Source organism: Syzygium oleosum, unplaced genomic scaffold (genome assembly GCF_021117445.2).
Source record: "Syzygium oleosum isolate NSW1041296 unplaced genomic scaffold, Sole_v2.1 Sole_v2.02, whole genome shotgun sequence".
NCBI lineage: Eukaryota > Viridiplantae > Streptophyta > Magnoliopsida > Myrtales > Myrtaceae > Syzygium > Syzygium oleosum.
Window position 1 is genome coordinate 23,034,809 of NW_026607486.1, and position 17,824 is coordinate 23,052,632.

At 41.4% G+C, this 17,824-nt stretch overlaps 2 protein-coding genes across 2 annotated transcripts; both read left to right on the plus strand.

The window, feature by feature from the left end:
• The first annotated feature begins 724 nt into the window (after positions 1-724).
• Positions 725-4,094, plus strand: LOC115684830 (serine carboxypeptidase-like 40). Its single transcript, XM_030609712.2, has 7 exons — positions 725-1,172; positions 1,708-1,815; positions 1,914-2,188; positions 2,886-3,146; positions 3,273-3,484; positions 3,567-3,672; positions 3,806-4,094. The coding sequence occupies exons 1-7, from the start codon at positions 794-796 to the stop codon at positions 3,950-3,952; spliced, it is 1,488 nt and encodes a 495-aa protein (XP_030465572.1). The 5' UTR covers positions 725-793; the 3' UTR covers positions 3,953-4,094.
• Positions 4,095-12,758: 8,664 nt separating this feature from the next.
• On the plus strand, positions 12,759-16,434 carry LOC115684829 (serine carboxypeptidase-like 40). The gene is made up of 7 exons (XM_030609711.2): positions 12,759-13,227; positions 13,700-13,807; positions 13,890-14,164; positions 14,896-15,156; positions 15,291-15,502; positions 15,660-15,765; positions 15,914-16,434. Exons 1-7 carry the CDS (start codon positions 12,846-12,848, stop codon positions 16,058-16,060), a joined length of 1,491 nt encoding a protein of 496 aa, XP_030465571.1. The 5' UTR covers positions 12,759-12,845; the 3' UTR covers positions 16,061-16,434.
• The last annotated feature ends 1,390 nt before the right edge of the window (positions 16,435-17,824 follow it).

The window sequence follows — 17,824 nt, forward strand, 5'->3', positions numbered from 1 at the left end:
AACATCTTGCCATTATTTATCACTCCATTATTCACATGGTAACATAACACATTTACCTCATATATGTACTAATTGTACAGACATCATCAATATTAAGCCACGACATCCATATTTAGTAACAAATCATATATTATATTTGTTTTATCATTGATTCAATTCAATTAAAGTAAAGTCCGAATAGAATAAGTGGGAGACAATTACCAAAAAAGTCCTAAACCTATTAGACTTGTGCCGATTCAGTTCTCAATTTTTCAATTGTGCCAATTGAGTCTAAACCTTTTCACATTTTGCTAGTTGAGTCCATCCAACCAATATTGGATGGAAATCACTAACGTGGATGACGACCATCCTACGTTGTTTGGCAGGTGCTAACACATGGACATTTTACAATATTTTAATATTTTTTTCAAAGTTTTCTTTATTTTTTTTTGGACTGAGGGCTAGCAAGGGTCACCACAACGCCCTCACCTAGGCCTTCACCAGGCCAAAGCGAGGGCCCTCGTCCAGATCGGGCGAGGCCATGACCGGCGTTGCAAACTATATAGGAGTCACATGGCACAACATGATTCCGAAATTAAAAAAAAAATCTCAATGGCATAGACGTTATTACGTAAATCTAATCAAGCTCACTCTGGTTGTTGAGACTTTCCCGTTCAATCAGAATTGCTATCTACTCTTTCATCCGATTCTCTATATATATGGCTAATTCGAATCCAATCTAATATTTTTAAACGTCCATTAATCTCTCTCTCTCTCTACTGGCTCAAAGAGGAAGACGCTGAGAGCAAAGAGAATGGACAGAGACCCTAGAACCTACTCTTCTCTTCTTTTCTCTTTATTTATCTTGTCGTCCCTAGTTCAAATCCAGGGAAGGAAGCAAGGAGATGCTCTTGATTCTCTATACAAAGCGAAGTCGAAGAAGTCCGGGATCGACACGAGCCTTTTTCAGGCAAGCGATCACCATGGAATTCTCAACTCCAGGATTTATCGTCAAGAAGGACTGAGGGAAAAAGATAGGATCAAAAGTTTGCCCGGACAACCGCCGGTTAAATTCGATCACTATGGCGGATATGTCACCGTGGATGAGTTGGCCGGTCGAGCATTTTATTATTATTTCGCCGAGGGGGCGAGGAATAAGGACTCGATGCCGCTTCTTCTATGGCTTAACGGAGGTGTGTCCTTTAATTTTCCCACTTTCGGTTGAGCTCCAGCGTCTTTTTCAGCTTTAGAAAGCAATGTAAAAGTTTTCTTCTCTTTCAGTGCAAGTACATTGAAAGAGAAGAAAGCTTTACTTAAAAATTAATCACGGGTTTGATAGTGACTATGCATAATTGCATAGTAGTTTCGGGATCATATTAGGCTGAAATTAAACTTGATCAATCGATATAAATACTTAATGCTACAATAAAATAATGAATATAACTTTGTCACGAAAACTAAGCATATCTCTATTTGTTGCGGTTGGCTTTTTATCACTTTTGAAACACTTCAACCTGTCACATCGATATATATCTTTCCTATTTTCACGCGGTCAAAGTATATGAATACAAGTTATTATCATGATTTTCCATTTTCTAATCTACCTTATTCGATACTCTTGTCATTCAAGCACAGATGAGCTATCAATATCATTTCTTTGGTTATCGATGTATGTCTTTATATTGTAAACCGTCTTAAGATTATTCCCTGGTGCGGCTGTTTTTTCAGGTCCCGGTTGCTCATCCCTCGCCTATGGAGCAATGCGAGAACTCGGACCCTTCCGAGTCCATAGCGACGGGAAGACTCTCTACAGAAATAAATTTGCATGGAATACTGGTGAACTATTTTAAAAAATATAGTGTAGTCTTTGCAAAAGCGTTTCACCTTTTCTTGTTGCTGACACGGCGGAGTAATCATTTGTTTTGCGAGGCCAGCTGCGAACGTGTTGTTCCTAGAGTCTCCGGCTGGCGTTGGCTTTTCCTATTCTAACACGACGTCGGATTATAACACGAGCGGAGATAGCAAAACAGCGGCGGACAATTATGTATTCTTGCTGAATTGGCTGGAGAGGTTTCCCGAGTACAAGAACCGGGACTTCTACATTTCAGGCGAGAGCTACGCGGGTCATTACGTGCCTCAGCTCGCTCACACCATCCTATCCAACAACAAGAAGGCAAACAAGACCCTCATCAACCTCAAAGGGATTATAGTAAGTTGTTTCCGTGAATCGCATGGTCTCCTATCTATGTTGAATTTTGCAGGATGCGTGTTTGAGCATTGCAAACACCTAACTTCCATACATTCATAATTGGAAATGCTTTGAGCTTGCGTGTGTTTTTGCGTTGGCCTTTTGTGTTCTAGCGAATGATTAAAAGCTAGAAGTCATCATGCACGTCTTGGCTATTAAATTTATTTTCCACATCGAATCTCATCCACATGAAGAAAAATCTCTTTAGCTGTCATAATGAGTGGAACAAGTGTTTTTGGTGGTTGTGTTCATCATTGGAGTTGCTAGCTGCCACTCAATCGTTCTATTCGCTATAATGGATTTTAACTAACAACTAAGCATGTGCTAATTATGATCGTAGTCAACTCGAGGAATATTTGGTACCAATGCTGCATCTTTTAATATATAAATGATGGGGATGCTGCGTCATCATTGCCGTAGTAGGTATTGTACTGTAAATAATCAAGCCATAAAACACACATGTGATGCTTTTAGTCTTTCTTTTTGAGGGTTGAAGTTTGCGATTCTATGGCCAAATGGGGCCCTTGGGCCTAGATAAGCACACATCCTCATGACTCACGACATCTGTTAAATCATTGCGCATAGGCAGACCAATCCAAAGTAAAAGAGGATTGATTTTAACAGAGAAAGTATATGGACTAATCAAACACGCGCGCAGATTGGAAATGCGGTAATCAACGACGAGACGGACCAGAGCGGGATGTATGAGTATTTTGCTACGCACGCCTTGATATCGGACGAAACAGGGTATGCAATTCAAAAGTATTGCGACTTCTCGCCAGATGCCACCAGTCAAGTAAGCCAGTGCAATTCGGCCGCGCAGGATGCGGCTGTCGATGTTTCTCCTATTGACATTTACAACATCTACGCCCCTCTGTGCTTCTCTTCCAACCTGACCGCACATCCCAAGAAGACCGACGTGAGCTCAAAGCCATTTGCTTTTTTCGTTTCCTCAAACTTTTTGCTCTTTTGCACAACAATCCGAAAAACCTTAACTCAAATTAACATTGGCCATTCACTTTCGGGTCGCGTTTTGTTTTCGCAGATCATGGACTTAGACCCGTGTGGCGACGTCTACGTGCATGCGTACATGAACAGAGAAGATGTGCAAGAGGCACTTCATGCTAACGTGACGAAGCTCGATCACGACTGGGAAGGGTGCAGCGATGTTATCCAGACCTGGGGAGATAGCCCTTCCACCGTCCTCCCTCTCCTCCAAGAATTCATGTCCAATGGACTCCGTGTTTGGGTGTTCAGGTGAAAAAACAAATAAAAAAAAACAAATACATGGTTCGGTCACTGAAGTGGGGGTATGTCTAACGAATATCTGAAAACGCAGCGGCGATATGGATGGAAGAGTGCCGGTGACTTCGACCAGGAGATCTCTCAGCAAGATGAGCCTCCCGACGAAGAGTCCATGGCGTCCTTGGTTCCTCGGGGGCGAGGTGAGGCGGCTCATTTGTTTCGATGCCCATTTTAGTTGCATACATCGGATTGTTTTTCTTGTGGATCCCCTCTTACTATAGAGTGAACCGACTTGATTTGAAAAGTAATCCGCACCGTCTTCGATGCATGTAGGTCGGAGGGTACGTTCAAGTGTACAAGGGAGACTTGACGTTCGCGACGGTGCGAGGAGCGGGGCATCAGGTGCCGAGCTATCAGCCCAAGAGAGCTCTCTCTCTCATCTCCCACTTCCTTGCTGGCTCTCCACTCCCATGGCAATAGACCCTTCAAGAGCTTGAAGATGATGATATAATTAATGCTCGAGGACACATGTAATTGTTTAAGTTATTTAGGGATTGAACTTCTCGATTAGTTCTCTTTTAATAAAGAAATTGGTGGGGAGAGGAATGTGGAAGCGGGGAAAATTTGGTTCTTCGAGATTATATCATGTTTAAAAATGAGTTCAAAACAATAGTAATGGTTTCACATTTTTTTTTTCTTTCCGGGCAAATTCATTCATCCTATTCTTATTAGTAACTGGAATTCCTCCTAAATAAAATTCGACGATCTAGACACTATGAGCCTTAGTGGCTTAAGAAAGGCCCGGGGTGACCTTTTCTCATGGAAACAAAAAACAAAGAACCAATGCTGCTCCGATTATAACGAAGACTTGATTTTAGAACTGTTTTGTTGTTAATCCTAGGCGAATAGCAAGGGATAATGGCAGTCTTGTGAAGTGATGAGGTATCAATTACACTAGATATTTGTTACATCTAAAATCTAATTGCCCAATTAAAATTAATTACACAAAATTTACGAGTTATTTTTTTGACCCCTAAAACAAAAATATTTTTCATTTAATCGCATGGCTTATAGACATTAGGCATATTTGCATTAATTGCACTAATTAGAACATATCTTTATTAATTTTTTTATAAAAAAATTCGGATCGAATCGGGCCGGGTCGGGCCAACCCGGCCCTCTCCTTCTTCCCCCCGGCCCAACCAACTTTTCATTTTTCCTTTTCTTCTTCTCTTTTGCACTAGCCGGGCCCAGCCCACTCGCCTTTCGCCCGAGCCAGCCCGGCCCGACCTTTCCCTCCTCACTTCCTCTCTCCTTCCTCCTCCCCTGTTGCGGTGGCCGATCCACAGCCAAAGCATAGAGGCGGTCGGAGGACAACCAAGCGAATTTTGTGCGGCCAGGCTTGAAGAGCAAGAGGAGCAGAGAATGAGCGGCCTAGAGATGTGGAGTAGGTGGCCGCCGGCCGCCATAAAAGCCGAGGAGAGAGGAGAGAACACCAAAGGGCCATTTTTCAGAGAAAGAACAGAGATATAAGAGAGAAAACAGAGAGACAGAGAGCAAATAGAGCGAGAGTGAGTGGAGACAGGGCATGAGGGGGTCCCAGGCAGGCTTGCCATCGCCTACAAGTCGGCCGACGACCCCCTAGTCCGAGTCGAATGGGTAAACTTCTCGGTCCCCTTGTTTTGCCCTGTTATTTGTGTAGGCTGGCCGGAGCTCGCGGCCGTCCGGTTTGCGCAAACTCCAGCCCATGCCGTCCTCGTCCCCGGTCTAGGCATCACCATAGGGCGTATGTCGTGGTCGCCGACGCTGGTTCGAGCCCTAAGAGAGGTTGGGAACCCCTCGTTCTAGTCATGCACCCCACTTGATCGACGAATTGCCTGAGTGAAGGCCGAAGTTTTTGGTCCTTTGTCGGCAACGTATGGACCGGTTGGGGAACCGTGGCTCTGGTGGTGGTCGTCGGGTGCCTGGGTGAAGTCGAATGGAAGCCAAAAGTGGCCAGAGCTTGGGCGCAAGATGTTCGGGCTAAGGCTTGGCTGGTGGTCACTTTGGCCAGCCACTAGTAGGCCATGGAGGGGGCTCCTCGGCCTGAGGTACCGAGGCAGTCGCCGGCCACCGGCTAGGCGAGAGGCCAGCCAGACGTTGGTTCTCGGCCCTGGCTGAGCTTCACGTGCCTGAGGCACGTGAGAGCCGGGTCGGCCGGGCCTGCGGAGCCGGAGATCTGACCTAGATCGTTTATATATAATTTTATTAATATTTTAAAAATATTTTTAATTAAAATATAAAATTTTTAAAAAATCCGATTTTTTTAAAATAAAAAAATAGTATTTGGGCTTCGAAATTGCCATTTCTTGCCTTTTTGTGTGATTAATGCCAAGCTTGATTGCCTATTGTTTGCTTTGCATGTTTGAATTGCGTGTTTAATTCTACCTTTCATATGGTTGATTAAAGACATGTTAGGCCGTTACTTGTGCACTTCCAATGCATTGATTGTTGTATCTCTAGTTTGGTTAGGATTAGAACCCTAGGATTCACAAATCGATAGGAAGACTGCATGAACACTTTAAGTGGTGTTTGAATAAGGTTAGGTATCGAAAGGGCACTAATTAGATAATTAGTATAATCAAGTCCCGGGGCTCATTTGAATTTTTGCTTTGTAGGAGTAAGGCAATTCTCCTGTCGCCTTACTTGGATTTCTAATCGACTCACCCTAAACTGATTAGTGGCAACTCCTAGATAAAATTAATTTGCATATTAATAATTTGAATCTTAAATCGCGAGTTGATACGAGCATGAGAGAGCCCAAGTTAAGTCCTAGATTTAGTAATTCATTAGCCTTAAACCCCTTGGGGCTCTGAGAGCTGCTGCAGTGAGATCGCCACAATATTACGTCAAATGAGTAATTAACTTGGTTTGTGAAGATGAAAACCGTACAAGGCCAATGCGTGTTACTTTTGTGCACGCACCAAATACTTTCCAGAAAAAGACTTCAACAGTGGGAGGAGTTAAGTTAAAGCAAATTAACTCCCTGAACCATCTCCCTTGGTTATGTTTAGGATACTTTAATGAAATTCTTTTATCATTGGGAGAATGTTGGGAGAAGAATGGCCGAGCATTACAGGTTGACGGCATTTCGGGATTTCCTCAATGATTGTTCTTTACTGCAAGGGCTGTACATTTACTTGGGCAAACAATCGAGAAGGGAATGCCTAGGTGAGGGAAAGATTAGAACGGGTTTTAAGCAATATTGAGTGAAGGAGAGTTATTGTCAAATGTGAAAGCTTATGCCTTACCCGCCATTGGCTCATTCCGTAACCTAATTTTGCTATCGCTAAAAACTGAAAATGTGAAATGTAGAAAAGAATTTAAGTTTGAAGCTTTCTAGCTCGAAAATGAGGAGAATGGAGAGACATTGTTAAATCAGCCCGGAATTCACCTGATCTGGGAGATCAAGGTTTAGTGAGAAAGCTAAGAGCTATATCAGACTCACTGATTGCTTGGAGTAAGAGAAAGTTTTCGAATGCTCAATGGCAAATCAACCACCTGAAGATGGAGCTCCTAAATATCACTAATGACACATCTACCCATTATGATGGTGAGAGGGTTAAATAGATCAGTGACAAGATACAAAGTATGTGTAGACAAAAAGAGATGTATTGAAGAATGAGATCTCGAATTATGTGGCTGAAATGAGGGATAAAAATACCAAATACTTCTGTGCAATTACGATCTAGAGAAGGCAAAATTTTTTTTTTCTATGTTACAAATAGCTGAACGGAATGGAGCAGGGATCCTAGCCGACTTAAACAGGCGACAGCAAATTCTTTCAAGTCTTTGTATTGGACACTGGGGCCTCGGGACTTTCAACCTATCTTAAATAAATGTCCGAGGTTAGTTTTTTTTTTGGTCGAACTCCGAGGTTAGTTGGGGAGGAGATGAATATATGATACATTAACAACAGATTATCACTTTACAAGAAATTTAAGATGCTTTTCAGTTAGGAGCCACGAAAGTACTATGGCCAGATGGGATGAACGGACAGTTTTTGAACATCATTGGGTGGATATTCATGCAGATATACTATGATTGGCGAAATTCTTTTTCATGAAAAATAGAATTCTGAACCCATCTCTTAAACCGATTTTCCTTATACCCAAAGTCCCCAACCTAAGAACCTAAACCAGTACGGCCTTATCAGTCTGTTCGATTTTATGTATAACATTATATCCAAGGTGTTAGCATATAGTCTAAAACCTTGGGCAAATTCAGGATAATACACTAATTTTCCAGGAGGTGCTACACCAAGTACGACTCATAAAGAGAGAAGAAAGTTTAGGTCGTGCCAAAACTGGATATATAGAAAGTTTATGATAGAATTGAATGGGACTTTCTAGAAGCTAGTATGCTGAAAATGGAATTACGTAGGAAATTGTTTCTTGGATCATGCAACGTGTTACGGTAGTCTCCTTTAGCGTAAATTTAATAAAGAACATTTGCCGTGCTTTCGGCCATCGGGGGGAATCAGGCAGGGAGACCCCTTATCCCCATATCTCTTCATACTTTTTCGCCAATGTCTTTTCTTTCCTCGTGAAGAAGGCATCAGATGATGAACGCATTAAAGGAATAAAGATAAGTAGACATTTCCCAACTCTTACTCATTTGCTGTTTGCAGATGAATTTATCTTTTTCTTGTTAGTAAGTGTTAAAATGCAGCTGTTGTGTTCAATCGATACTGTTTTGCTACCGGTCAGGCTACTAATCCAAACGAGTCAGGGATCTTTTTCAAGCTTGGGAAGTCCGCTAAATTTAAGGAGTACGGCCCTTGAATTGTCAATGTCGGAGATTGACAAAACAGGGAAGTATTTGGGCATACCATTTGACTGGGAGTACAAATGTTTGCATCTTGATCAGGATGAATATGAAATTCGAAGGTTGGAAAGAAAAACTGATGTCCAAGGAAGGGAAAGAAGTATTACTTAAAGCGGTAGTTCCGGCTTTACCACATCATGCAATGTCCATCTTTTAAGGTTGCACTCTCCATTTGTCGAGCCATAGAGCAAAAGGATTGCTTTTGTTTGGTGGAGAAAACAGTGACTGGAAATCTAGAATACATCGGAAGAGGTGAGAGTTACCAAAGATGAGGAAGGACAAAAGTGATTTGGGTTTCAGGGACTTGATTACTTTCAACAGGGCTATGCTGGGTAGCAAGCCTGGAGAATAATGCAATCGCCATCAGCACTTTAGAGTCATGTGACATGGTCAATGGGTAATGGAGAGAAGACAAGTGGATAAAGTCAGGGGCTATCGGAAGTCCGGCAAACCACAATGACCCTCGGCTTAATTTTACTTGGGACGAATAGGTTATACGGGACCTATTTGAGGAGCAAGTTGCGAATGAGATAATGTCTATTCCCCTACCGATGAAAAATGGGAAAGATAGGGTTAAAAAAGGGTACAATCAACTCAGAGAGGTGGAAGCAACAACAACGGCAATCAGTCAACAGGCATCATCCTCATATCGGGTCCCAAAAATCTTACGGAAGAAAATCTGGACACTACATGTTTCGCCCAAGCTCTGTATGTTTCTATGGAATCTATGTTGGAATACGTTGCCCACAAAAGAGAATCAACTGAGTAGAAAAATTGTACTCGACCCACTGTGTCGAATTTGCAAGCAGAGCCCTGAAACCCTCGAACATCTATTTCCTCGTTTGTTCTTGGACCGAAGACATCTGGTCAGACCCGCTATTGGAAATTCAGATCTTGGATCGAGGACGTAACACAATAGATCAATGGCTACCGAACTACGATGGCACACAGAACGAACCGTGGTCGCTGAAGCTTGTCACTACGGTGCTATGGCACATATGGAAAGTGCCATTACACTTCATCTTCAGGAGAGCAAAACCAGATCCGAGGTACATGGTCGCAGCCGCCTTCGTGATGAACAACAGTCTCATCAGGTGGTACTCAAAACATTTAACATATACGTTTTTCAGTGTTTGGACAAATGACATTAAGAAACGGTTCCCTATATGTTTTTTGAGGATGAAGACAAAATTAAGAATTTCATGGCCATTCTCTGAAGTGTAAACATGAGAGGCAAGCTAATGCAGAACATCTCGACTATTAACTTGATATAACAAGTCTTTTTTGTAAAAAGTACTTTCCATGTTTTGTGTGACTAAGATAAGACCCTGTTCAAGAAAAAATAAAGAGAATGCGTCATTTGGTTGGCCTCGGGAAGTACTGTCATAGAACAACTCCGGAAACAGTCCTAAGGTTGAATAACAAATTTGAAAAGTTGTTTTTCAAGAAGTTTTATTAATGGTTGCTTAGCCTTCGTGAATTTCTTCATGAATGGAAGAGTACATCGAAAGTCATAATGTGATCGATCAATGAGACAAGAAGTTCCATTCAAGAAATGTGCTGTCTATTTTATACTACCATTAGCTCTGCAAATGCTATAAATCAGCGGGGAGATTGAGAATAGACAAATAGCCTTCTAATTTAGATTGCAGTCTACTTTTAATCAGTGGTTTTGTAGGTTTCGGTTCTCGGTTCCCCCGGGAATCTTGAACTGAACCACATATTCCCGATTCCTAAAAATATGGAACTGGGAATTAGACCGGATCTCACCAGAATCAGGAACCAGATCGGGTATCACCAAAACTTAGAACTGGACCAGTCTGATTCCCGGATCTACTTGAAACCATGCTCACTCCTAATTAGCACGTAAATCTAATCATGCCCACTCTATTTGTCGGACTTTCCATTAATAGACATGTATACATAGCCGCAGCTACTTGGATCTTAACTCAATAAACCACCATTAACTATCTCCCCCCCCCCCCCCCGCCCCCCGAAGGACCCTAAAGGACACAACTCTTGTCTTCACACTTTTTTTTCTCTACTCGTGGCGACGTCTGCTGTTCAAATCCATAGAAAGAAGCAATGAGAAAATCTAGGTTCTCTCACAAAGCAAAGTTCCAGAATATTGGGGTCGACAAGCCATTTTCATGTGATCGATCACCATGGAATAAAGGAAGAACCCAATTCTAGGGTTTATTCTAAAGAGGGATGGAAGGGAAAAGACAGGGTTCGAAGATTGCCTGGACAACCGCTGGTCGAGTTCGAACACTCGAACACTATAAATTGGCAAACCAAGCGTTTTCCTATTTTGCCGAAGCAACGCATAATAAGGATTCTCGTCCTTTTCTTCTTTGGCTTAATGGAGGTATTATGTGTTCTTAATTCTTGCATTTGCGCGATCTCTAATGTCATTGCCGGGTTTAAGAAATAACGTCAAGTTTGCTTCGCTTTCAGCAGAAGAATATATTGTTCATTACTTGAGCCTTCCTCTCCCTCCGCGCAAAGTCAACATATCTAATAATGGCCCAGCGACGGCGAGCCGGCCCTAGCTCTTGACCGGTCCGGCCACCGGGGAAGAAGGAAAGGCAAAAAAAAAAAAAAGAGAAAGGAAAAAAATAAAAAAAATTTCGAGCTCCACCATCGCTGGCCCTCGCCGTCGCACAGCCATGGCGAGGTCGAGCTCGCCCAGTGGTGGCGAGGGCGGCTCGCCATGGCTGGGTGAGCTTGACCTCGCCCAGATCTAGCGAGGTCGAGCTCGCCTAGCCATGGCGAGCTCCACCCTTGCCGAAGTTGGGCGAGGCTTGCCCTCGCTAGTGCCGGTGAGGGCGAACCTCCCTAGTGGCCGGCGAGGTCACCTTGCCGACGAACCTCCCCTTGGCCGGAAAGAAAAATAAAAAAAAGAGAAAGGAAAAAAATATAAAAAAAAATTTGAAAAAAATAAAAATATATTAAAATAATACCACATCAACCGGCCGGCGTCCACGTCAGCGCCGGCCGGCCAAAAGTAGCCGGATGGACTGAATTGACACAATTGCAAAAGGTTTAGGACTGAATTGGCACAATTACAATAGATTTAGGATTTTTTTGGTAATTTTCCCGCTATGCTCGCGGTCGATGGATCCTTGTTGACTCAATATTCAACTTTTGTGCATTCTTCGAGTGAATTGATTATCGCCGGGTGTCATTTACTTCACTTAAATCGGCCAATTGCAACTCTTGATATATGAGCGCATTAGGTATTGCATCGATTAGCCATGTGGGTATATATTGTTGTGTCCCTCATGATCAATGAGCTTATTAAACATTTCATCGATTGGGCCTTATGGATTAATTGTATTGTCATGACCTATTTTTTTCCATTAGCATCTTCATGTTGGGGCCCAAATTTTGGGCCTAGTGTCAAATAAAAGTGATAACTGAATAGAAAAGTTGCTATGTTTACATTATTTCCACCCTCTAAATGAGTATAAGACTTTCGAGATTGTCGAGTTGACGAAAATAACCTCAAGATAACTAATTAAGCAAAATCACAGATGGAAATGGTGAAAGTTGCTATGTATTGAAGATGTAAAAGCCACACATTGTCATGAAATACAGGACAATCCCTATTAATCAAAACAATGATATTTTATTCCACCACCACATATAATGATTTCGAAAAAAAAAACACATATAATGAAATTAAGTGCTGAAAATTTTAACTCTCAATAGTAAATATGGTTATCAAGGAAAGAAAAAAGGTAAAAAAGGGAAGCTGCAGAATAAGTTATTCTTACTTGCCATTCCATTGTTTTTTAATTTCTTTTTGGTCGGAGATTCCTTTGTAGATATACTTGGTAACATATGTACCTCATATATATACTAATCGTAGATACATATGTTCAGTTTTAAACCACGACATCAATAGAGTAACAAATCATATATTATATTATATTAGATTCAATTTAATTAAATTACAGTATATCTATAATAAGAGGCATGGGTTTCATTATGAGCAAACACTATATATATTGAGTCACATGGCACAATCGCGAAAATGATATAATCTTAAGTCTCCGTTTGTTTCACGGAAAATGAATTATTTGGAGCACGTTTTTCTAAAAACAATCATTTGTATGGTCTAAAATAACTAGTCAATAAAAAATGTTTTGATTATCGAAAATAATTTATATTTAGACATTTTCTTCGATAATGAATTATCGTTCATTCATTTTTGTGGATGATACAAGTCATCGCTTTTAAGGAAAGTGTATTACAAATCATTCGTTTTCCAACGAAATAAACGGAGCGCAATTACATGGATATCTTTGCGTAGGTTGTTGAGACTTTCCCGTTCAATCACCAATTGCCATCTTCTCTTTCTTCCGATTTTTCTATATGTACAGCTAATTCGAAACCAATTCAATACATTAAAACCTCCATTAAACACACAAACTCTCTCTCTCTCTCTCTCTCTTTCTCTTTCTCTCGCGGCTCGAAGAGGAAGAAGCTGAGAGCAGAGAGAATGGAGAGAAACCCTAAAGCACGCTCGTCTCTTCTTCTCTTCTCTTTATGTATCTTTGCATCGCTTGTTCATATCCATGGAAAGAAGCAAGGAGAGCTTCTTGATTCTCTATACAAAGCGAAGTCCAAGAAGTCTGGGATCGACGTGAGCCTTTTTCAGGCGAGCGATCACCAAGAAATTCTTGGTTCCAGGATCTATCGTCAAGAAGGACTGAAGGAGAAAGATAGGATCACAAGGTTGCCTGGACAGCCGTCGGTCGAATTCAATCAATATGGTGGTTATGTCACCGTCGACGAATCGGCCGGTCGTGCCTTTTATTATTATTTTGCCGAAGCGGGGCGAAATAAGGACTCGTTGCCGCTTCTTCTATGGCTTAACGGAGGTGTGGGCTTTAGTTTTCCCAATTTTGCTTGATCTCCAACGTCCTTTTCAGTTTTAGAAAGCAACATAAAGTTTTCTTCCAATGCAACCATATCACTCTCTTTACTTTGATATTTATCACGGTTTTCATAGCCAAGATATATTTGCATGGTAGTTTCAGAGGCATATTATGCAATACTTAAACTTGATCAATCGGTAGAGGTATTTAATGCTACTATAAAATAACGAATATAACTTTGTCACGAGAGCAAAGCATGCATAGTCAAAGTATGTGAATATAAGTTATGATCACGATTTGCCATTTTCCAACCTACCTTATTCATCTTGTCAATTGCAACATATACAAGCACAGATAAGTCATATATATCATTTTTATGGTTATCTATCTACGTCATTATATTGTAATTCATCTTTAGATTATTTTCTGGTGCGTTCGAGTGAGTAAAAGTTAGCTATTTATGCTGTTTTTTCAGGTCCCGGTTGCTCATCCCTCGCCTATGGAGCAATGCAGGAACTCGGACCCTTCCGAGTCCATAGCGACGGGAAGACTCTCTACAGAAATAGATTTGCATGGAATATTGGTAAAGTATTTAAAAAACACCAAAGTATTTCACCTTTTCTTTTCGTTGATAGGGCAATTAATCATTTGTTTTACGAGGGCAGCTGCGAACGTGTTGTTCCTAGAGTCTCCGGCTGGCGTCGGTTTTTCTTATTCTAACACAACGTCGGACTATAACGCGAACGGAGACAGGAAAACAGCCGCGGACAATTATGTATTCTTACTAAATTGGCTAGAGAGATTTCCCGAGTACAAGAACCGGGATTTTTACATTTCAGGCGAGAGCTACGCTGGTCATTACGTGCCTCAGCTTGCTCACAACATCCTATACAACAACAAGAAGGCAAACAAGACCCTTATCAACCTCAAAGGGATTATAGTAAGTTGTTTTCATGGATTGCATAGTCTTTATCTATATTAAATTTTGAAATCACTGGAAACACCTAAGGTCTGAACATTCACAATTGGAAAAGCTACTTTGCTTGCGTGTGTTTTTGCGATGGGCTTTTGCGTTGGGCTTTTGCGTTCTAATGAATGATTAAAAGCTGGAAGTTATCATGCACGTCTTGGCTATAAAGTTCTTTTCCATATTGAACCTCATCGACATGCTGAAAAACCTTTTTATCTGTCATAGTGAGTAGAACTGGTGTTTTTGGCTGTTGTTTTCATGACTGGAGTTACTACTTGCTAGTCAATTGTTTCATTTGCAATAATGGGATTCAACTAACAACTAAGCATGTGCTTATTGTAGTCAACATCACATTGGAATATTTGGTAAAAAAGGTGCATCTCTTGATAAATAAATAGTTTGGATGCTGCATTACCATTGCTGTAGCAGGTATTGTAATGTAACTAATCGCGTCATAAACATATTTAGATGTGATACTTGTTGTCTTTCTTCTTTTTGGGGGGTCACATTTTGATTCGATGGATGTAACATTGGTAGGTAATTCTCTTGTTATTGAGTAACCATTATTGGTTAGCACCAATCCAGTGCATTAAAGCCATTCCTCATGACTCATAGTATCTATTAAATCGTTGGACATAGGTAGATAGATAAGAAAAATAAAAGTATTGGTTTTAACTGAGGTTATGTATGGATGCATGCAGATAGGAAATGCAGTAATCAATGACGAGACGGACCAGATTGGGATGTACGAGTACTTCGCTTCCCATGCATTGATATCCGATGAAGCAGGGTATGCAATTCAAAAGTATTGTGACTTTTCGCCAAATGCCACCGATCAAGTACGCCAATGCAATTCAGCTATGTTGGAAGCGGATAATGACGTTTCTGCTATTGACATTTACAATATCTACGCCCCTCTGTGCTTCTCTTCCAACGTGACTGCTCTTCCCAAGAAGGCCGACGTGAGCCCCAAATTCATTTGCTTTTTTTTTTTAAATTCCACTCAAACTTTTGCACTTTCGAACGAATAATATGCAAAACCTTAACTCAAATTTGCAATGGTCATAGATTTTCGGGTTGTGTTTTGTTTTGCCAGATCACGGACTTCGACCCGTGTGAAGACGTCTATGTGCATGCGTACCTGAACAGAGAAGATGTGCAAGAGGCACTTCATGCCAACGTGACGAAGCTCGATCACGACTGGGAAGCGTGCAGCGATGTTATCCAGCAGTGGGGAGATAGCCCTTTCACCATCATCCCTCTCCTCCAAGAATTCATGTCCAATGGAATTCGCGTTTGGGTGTTCAGGTAAACATTCGCGCACCGTCAATGTTAGAAGTGAAAGATCCATGGTGACTAGAGTAAGATCATGTAGATCCAATTACTGTTGGGTCATTGACAACTATCGGCAGTCCTTTGTGTGTGATTGAAGTGGGATATGACTAACGGATAATTGAAAATGCAGCGGGGATACTGATGGAAGAGTGCCGGTGACATCGACCCAGAGGTCTCTTAGCAAGATGAACCTCCCTACGAAGAGTCCATGGCGTCCTTGGTACCTTGGGGGCGAGGTGAGGCGGCATATTTGTTTTCACGACATCGACCCCTTTCAATTACATATCCTTGATTATTCTTGTCTTGGATCCCCTCCTCGTAGAGGGATCAATTGGCTCGATTTGCTGAATGAAAAGTAATCCGCACCGTCTGTAACGCATGTAGGTCGGAGGGTACGTGCAAGTGTACAAGGGAGACTTGACGTTTGCGACGGTGCGAGGAGCGGGGCATATGGTGCCGTCCTATCAGCCCAAGAGAGGCCTTTCTCTTATCTCTCACTTCCTTGCTGGATCTCTACTCCCGTCAAAATAAGACCCTTCCAGTGTTTCAAGATGATGGATTGATGCTTGAGGACTCACTTTTCTCTCCATTATCTTGCTCTTTCTGTGGTTATTCACACGGGCGCCCATGTAAATCTCCAGTTATTTAGGAATTCAAGAACTACATTGTTTCTCAATTAACGCAGAAATTGATGCGGAGGGGAATGTAAAAAAGCATGGAAAATTAGCGAAGAGAGGGAACCACAAAGAAAGAGTTGAACTTGTTCGTTCTTTAGGGCTTAAAATTGTACATGGAATGTGTTCCACTTTGGTTTTGTTTCTGGCTCAATTAACAAAACAATATCAAGAATCTATGGAGCTCACACCGAGTCTCAAATATTTCAATACAGTTCTCTCTGTAAATCTCTGACGTGGATGATTTTCCCAAATTGTTTTTAAATTTTTTGAATTGTTTCTTGTTTTTTTTTTTCCTTTTCTTTTCCTTTCCTTTGTCTTTTTCCTTTTTTTCGTATTTCCCCGAATGGCCGCCAAGGGATTACTCTCCTGTGATGGCCGGCTTCTGTAAACGGGAAGCTAACGCTTTCTTTCCAATATTTTTGAGCTGAAGATTTAGACTGTTTATGGGCCAAATCACCGCATATGGAAAGGTGATATTCAACCAACTCTGAGCGGAATTCATGGAAAGAAATCTGAGGAAATTCGGGAACCATGAGCAATTTCTAGGAATTACTTTCCACAAATGAAGGCTCCTGGATTTCTTCAATTGATCCGAAGCTTGCATAGTTCAGAGGAAAAAAGGGAAGCTCTCGGTCGAATAGAGCAGAGAGTGAAAGAGGCTCCCACAATCTCCACACTGTTTATTATTCACGCCTTCACTGCATCACCTGGGGGAGTTCCATCTCATTTAATTCAATGCACACCATTATAGATCCGAAGAGACCATCGTCGGACCGGATGGGCTCCCCTAGCTAATTTCGCCTGGCACCGCACGAGCACATCGCCAGCGAACCCCCGTCGTACCACTTGAATTCACTGCCACCTTCGTTGGTCCGCGGTCGCTGCCGCTGGTCCTCGCCATATTTACTTCGACTACTTGTTGTCGCAAGGAGTTGTCCCTGGTAGTAATTAAGCCAAATTCATTAGATAAGTTGAAGTTGCCGAGTCTGAAAGAGAATTGTCGATTCAAGATGCTCGACGGTAATTAAAAACGTTCACAACTCAAAAGAAGGAGATGAAGATGCCTTTTTACTTATTTCACCTTATTTGACCTTATCAAAAACTATTACAAGATTTGCCCATGTATAGTCTGGTTATGTGACTCTTACTCTAAATTGACTCATAAATATATCTAGCATTCCGAGGAAATAAGTTCCCGGAATTTACAAAACATTAACTAGACATAGAAACATGAACAAACTCTTGAAAACAACACTAAAATAAAATACTCTTCTTAATTCATGCGCACCGGTCTTGTGAGCTGAATAGGCATTGACATCGAACTTGTAAATCGACAATCAGGTAACCGATCGACAACCTTGAAATTGACAACATGTCGATTGAATCGATAACTCCGCATGATCGGCAACTTCAACTTATCTAATGAATTTGGTTTAGTTACTAACACCTCCCCCTTAAACCAAATTATCTTCAACCAAATTGTTTTTTTTTTCTTTTAGTGCAGCTGTTGAAACTGAAATGTGTGAACAAACGCAATGTGATTAAATATATGAAATGGCTCATTTATAAAGGGTCCCAGCTCTTCTCCTTCTTTAGACTTCACCTTTATTGCTGGTGA

Bases quoted from the DNA above. Each gene is read 5' to 3' on its own strand.
- LOC115684829 (XM_030609711.2), top strand. From the start codon at position 12,846: ATGGAGAGAAACCCTAAAGCACGCTCGTCTCTTCTTCTCTTCTCTTTA. The intron at 13,808-13,889 runs GTAAAGTATTTA...TTACGAGGGCAG, and splicing joins TAGATTTGCATGGAATATTG to CTGCGAACGTGTTGTTCCTA. The intron at 15,157-15,290 runs GTGAGCCCCAAA...TTGTTTTGCCAG, and splicing joins CTCTTCCCAAGAAGGCCGAC to ATCACGGACTTCGACCCGTG.
- LOC115684830 (XM_030609712.2), top strand. From the start codon at position 794: ATGGACAGAGACCCTAGAACCTACTCTTCTCTTCTTTTCTCTTTATTT. The intron at 1,173-1,707 runs GTGTGTCCTTTA...CTGTTTTTTCAG, and splicing joins TCTTCTATGGCTTAACGGAG to GTCCCGGTTGCTCATCCCTC. The intron at 2,189-2,885 runs GTAAGTTGTTTC...ACACGCGCGCAG, and splicing joins TCAACCTCAAAGGGATTATA to ATTGGAAATGCGGTAATCAA.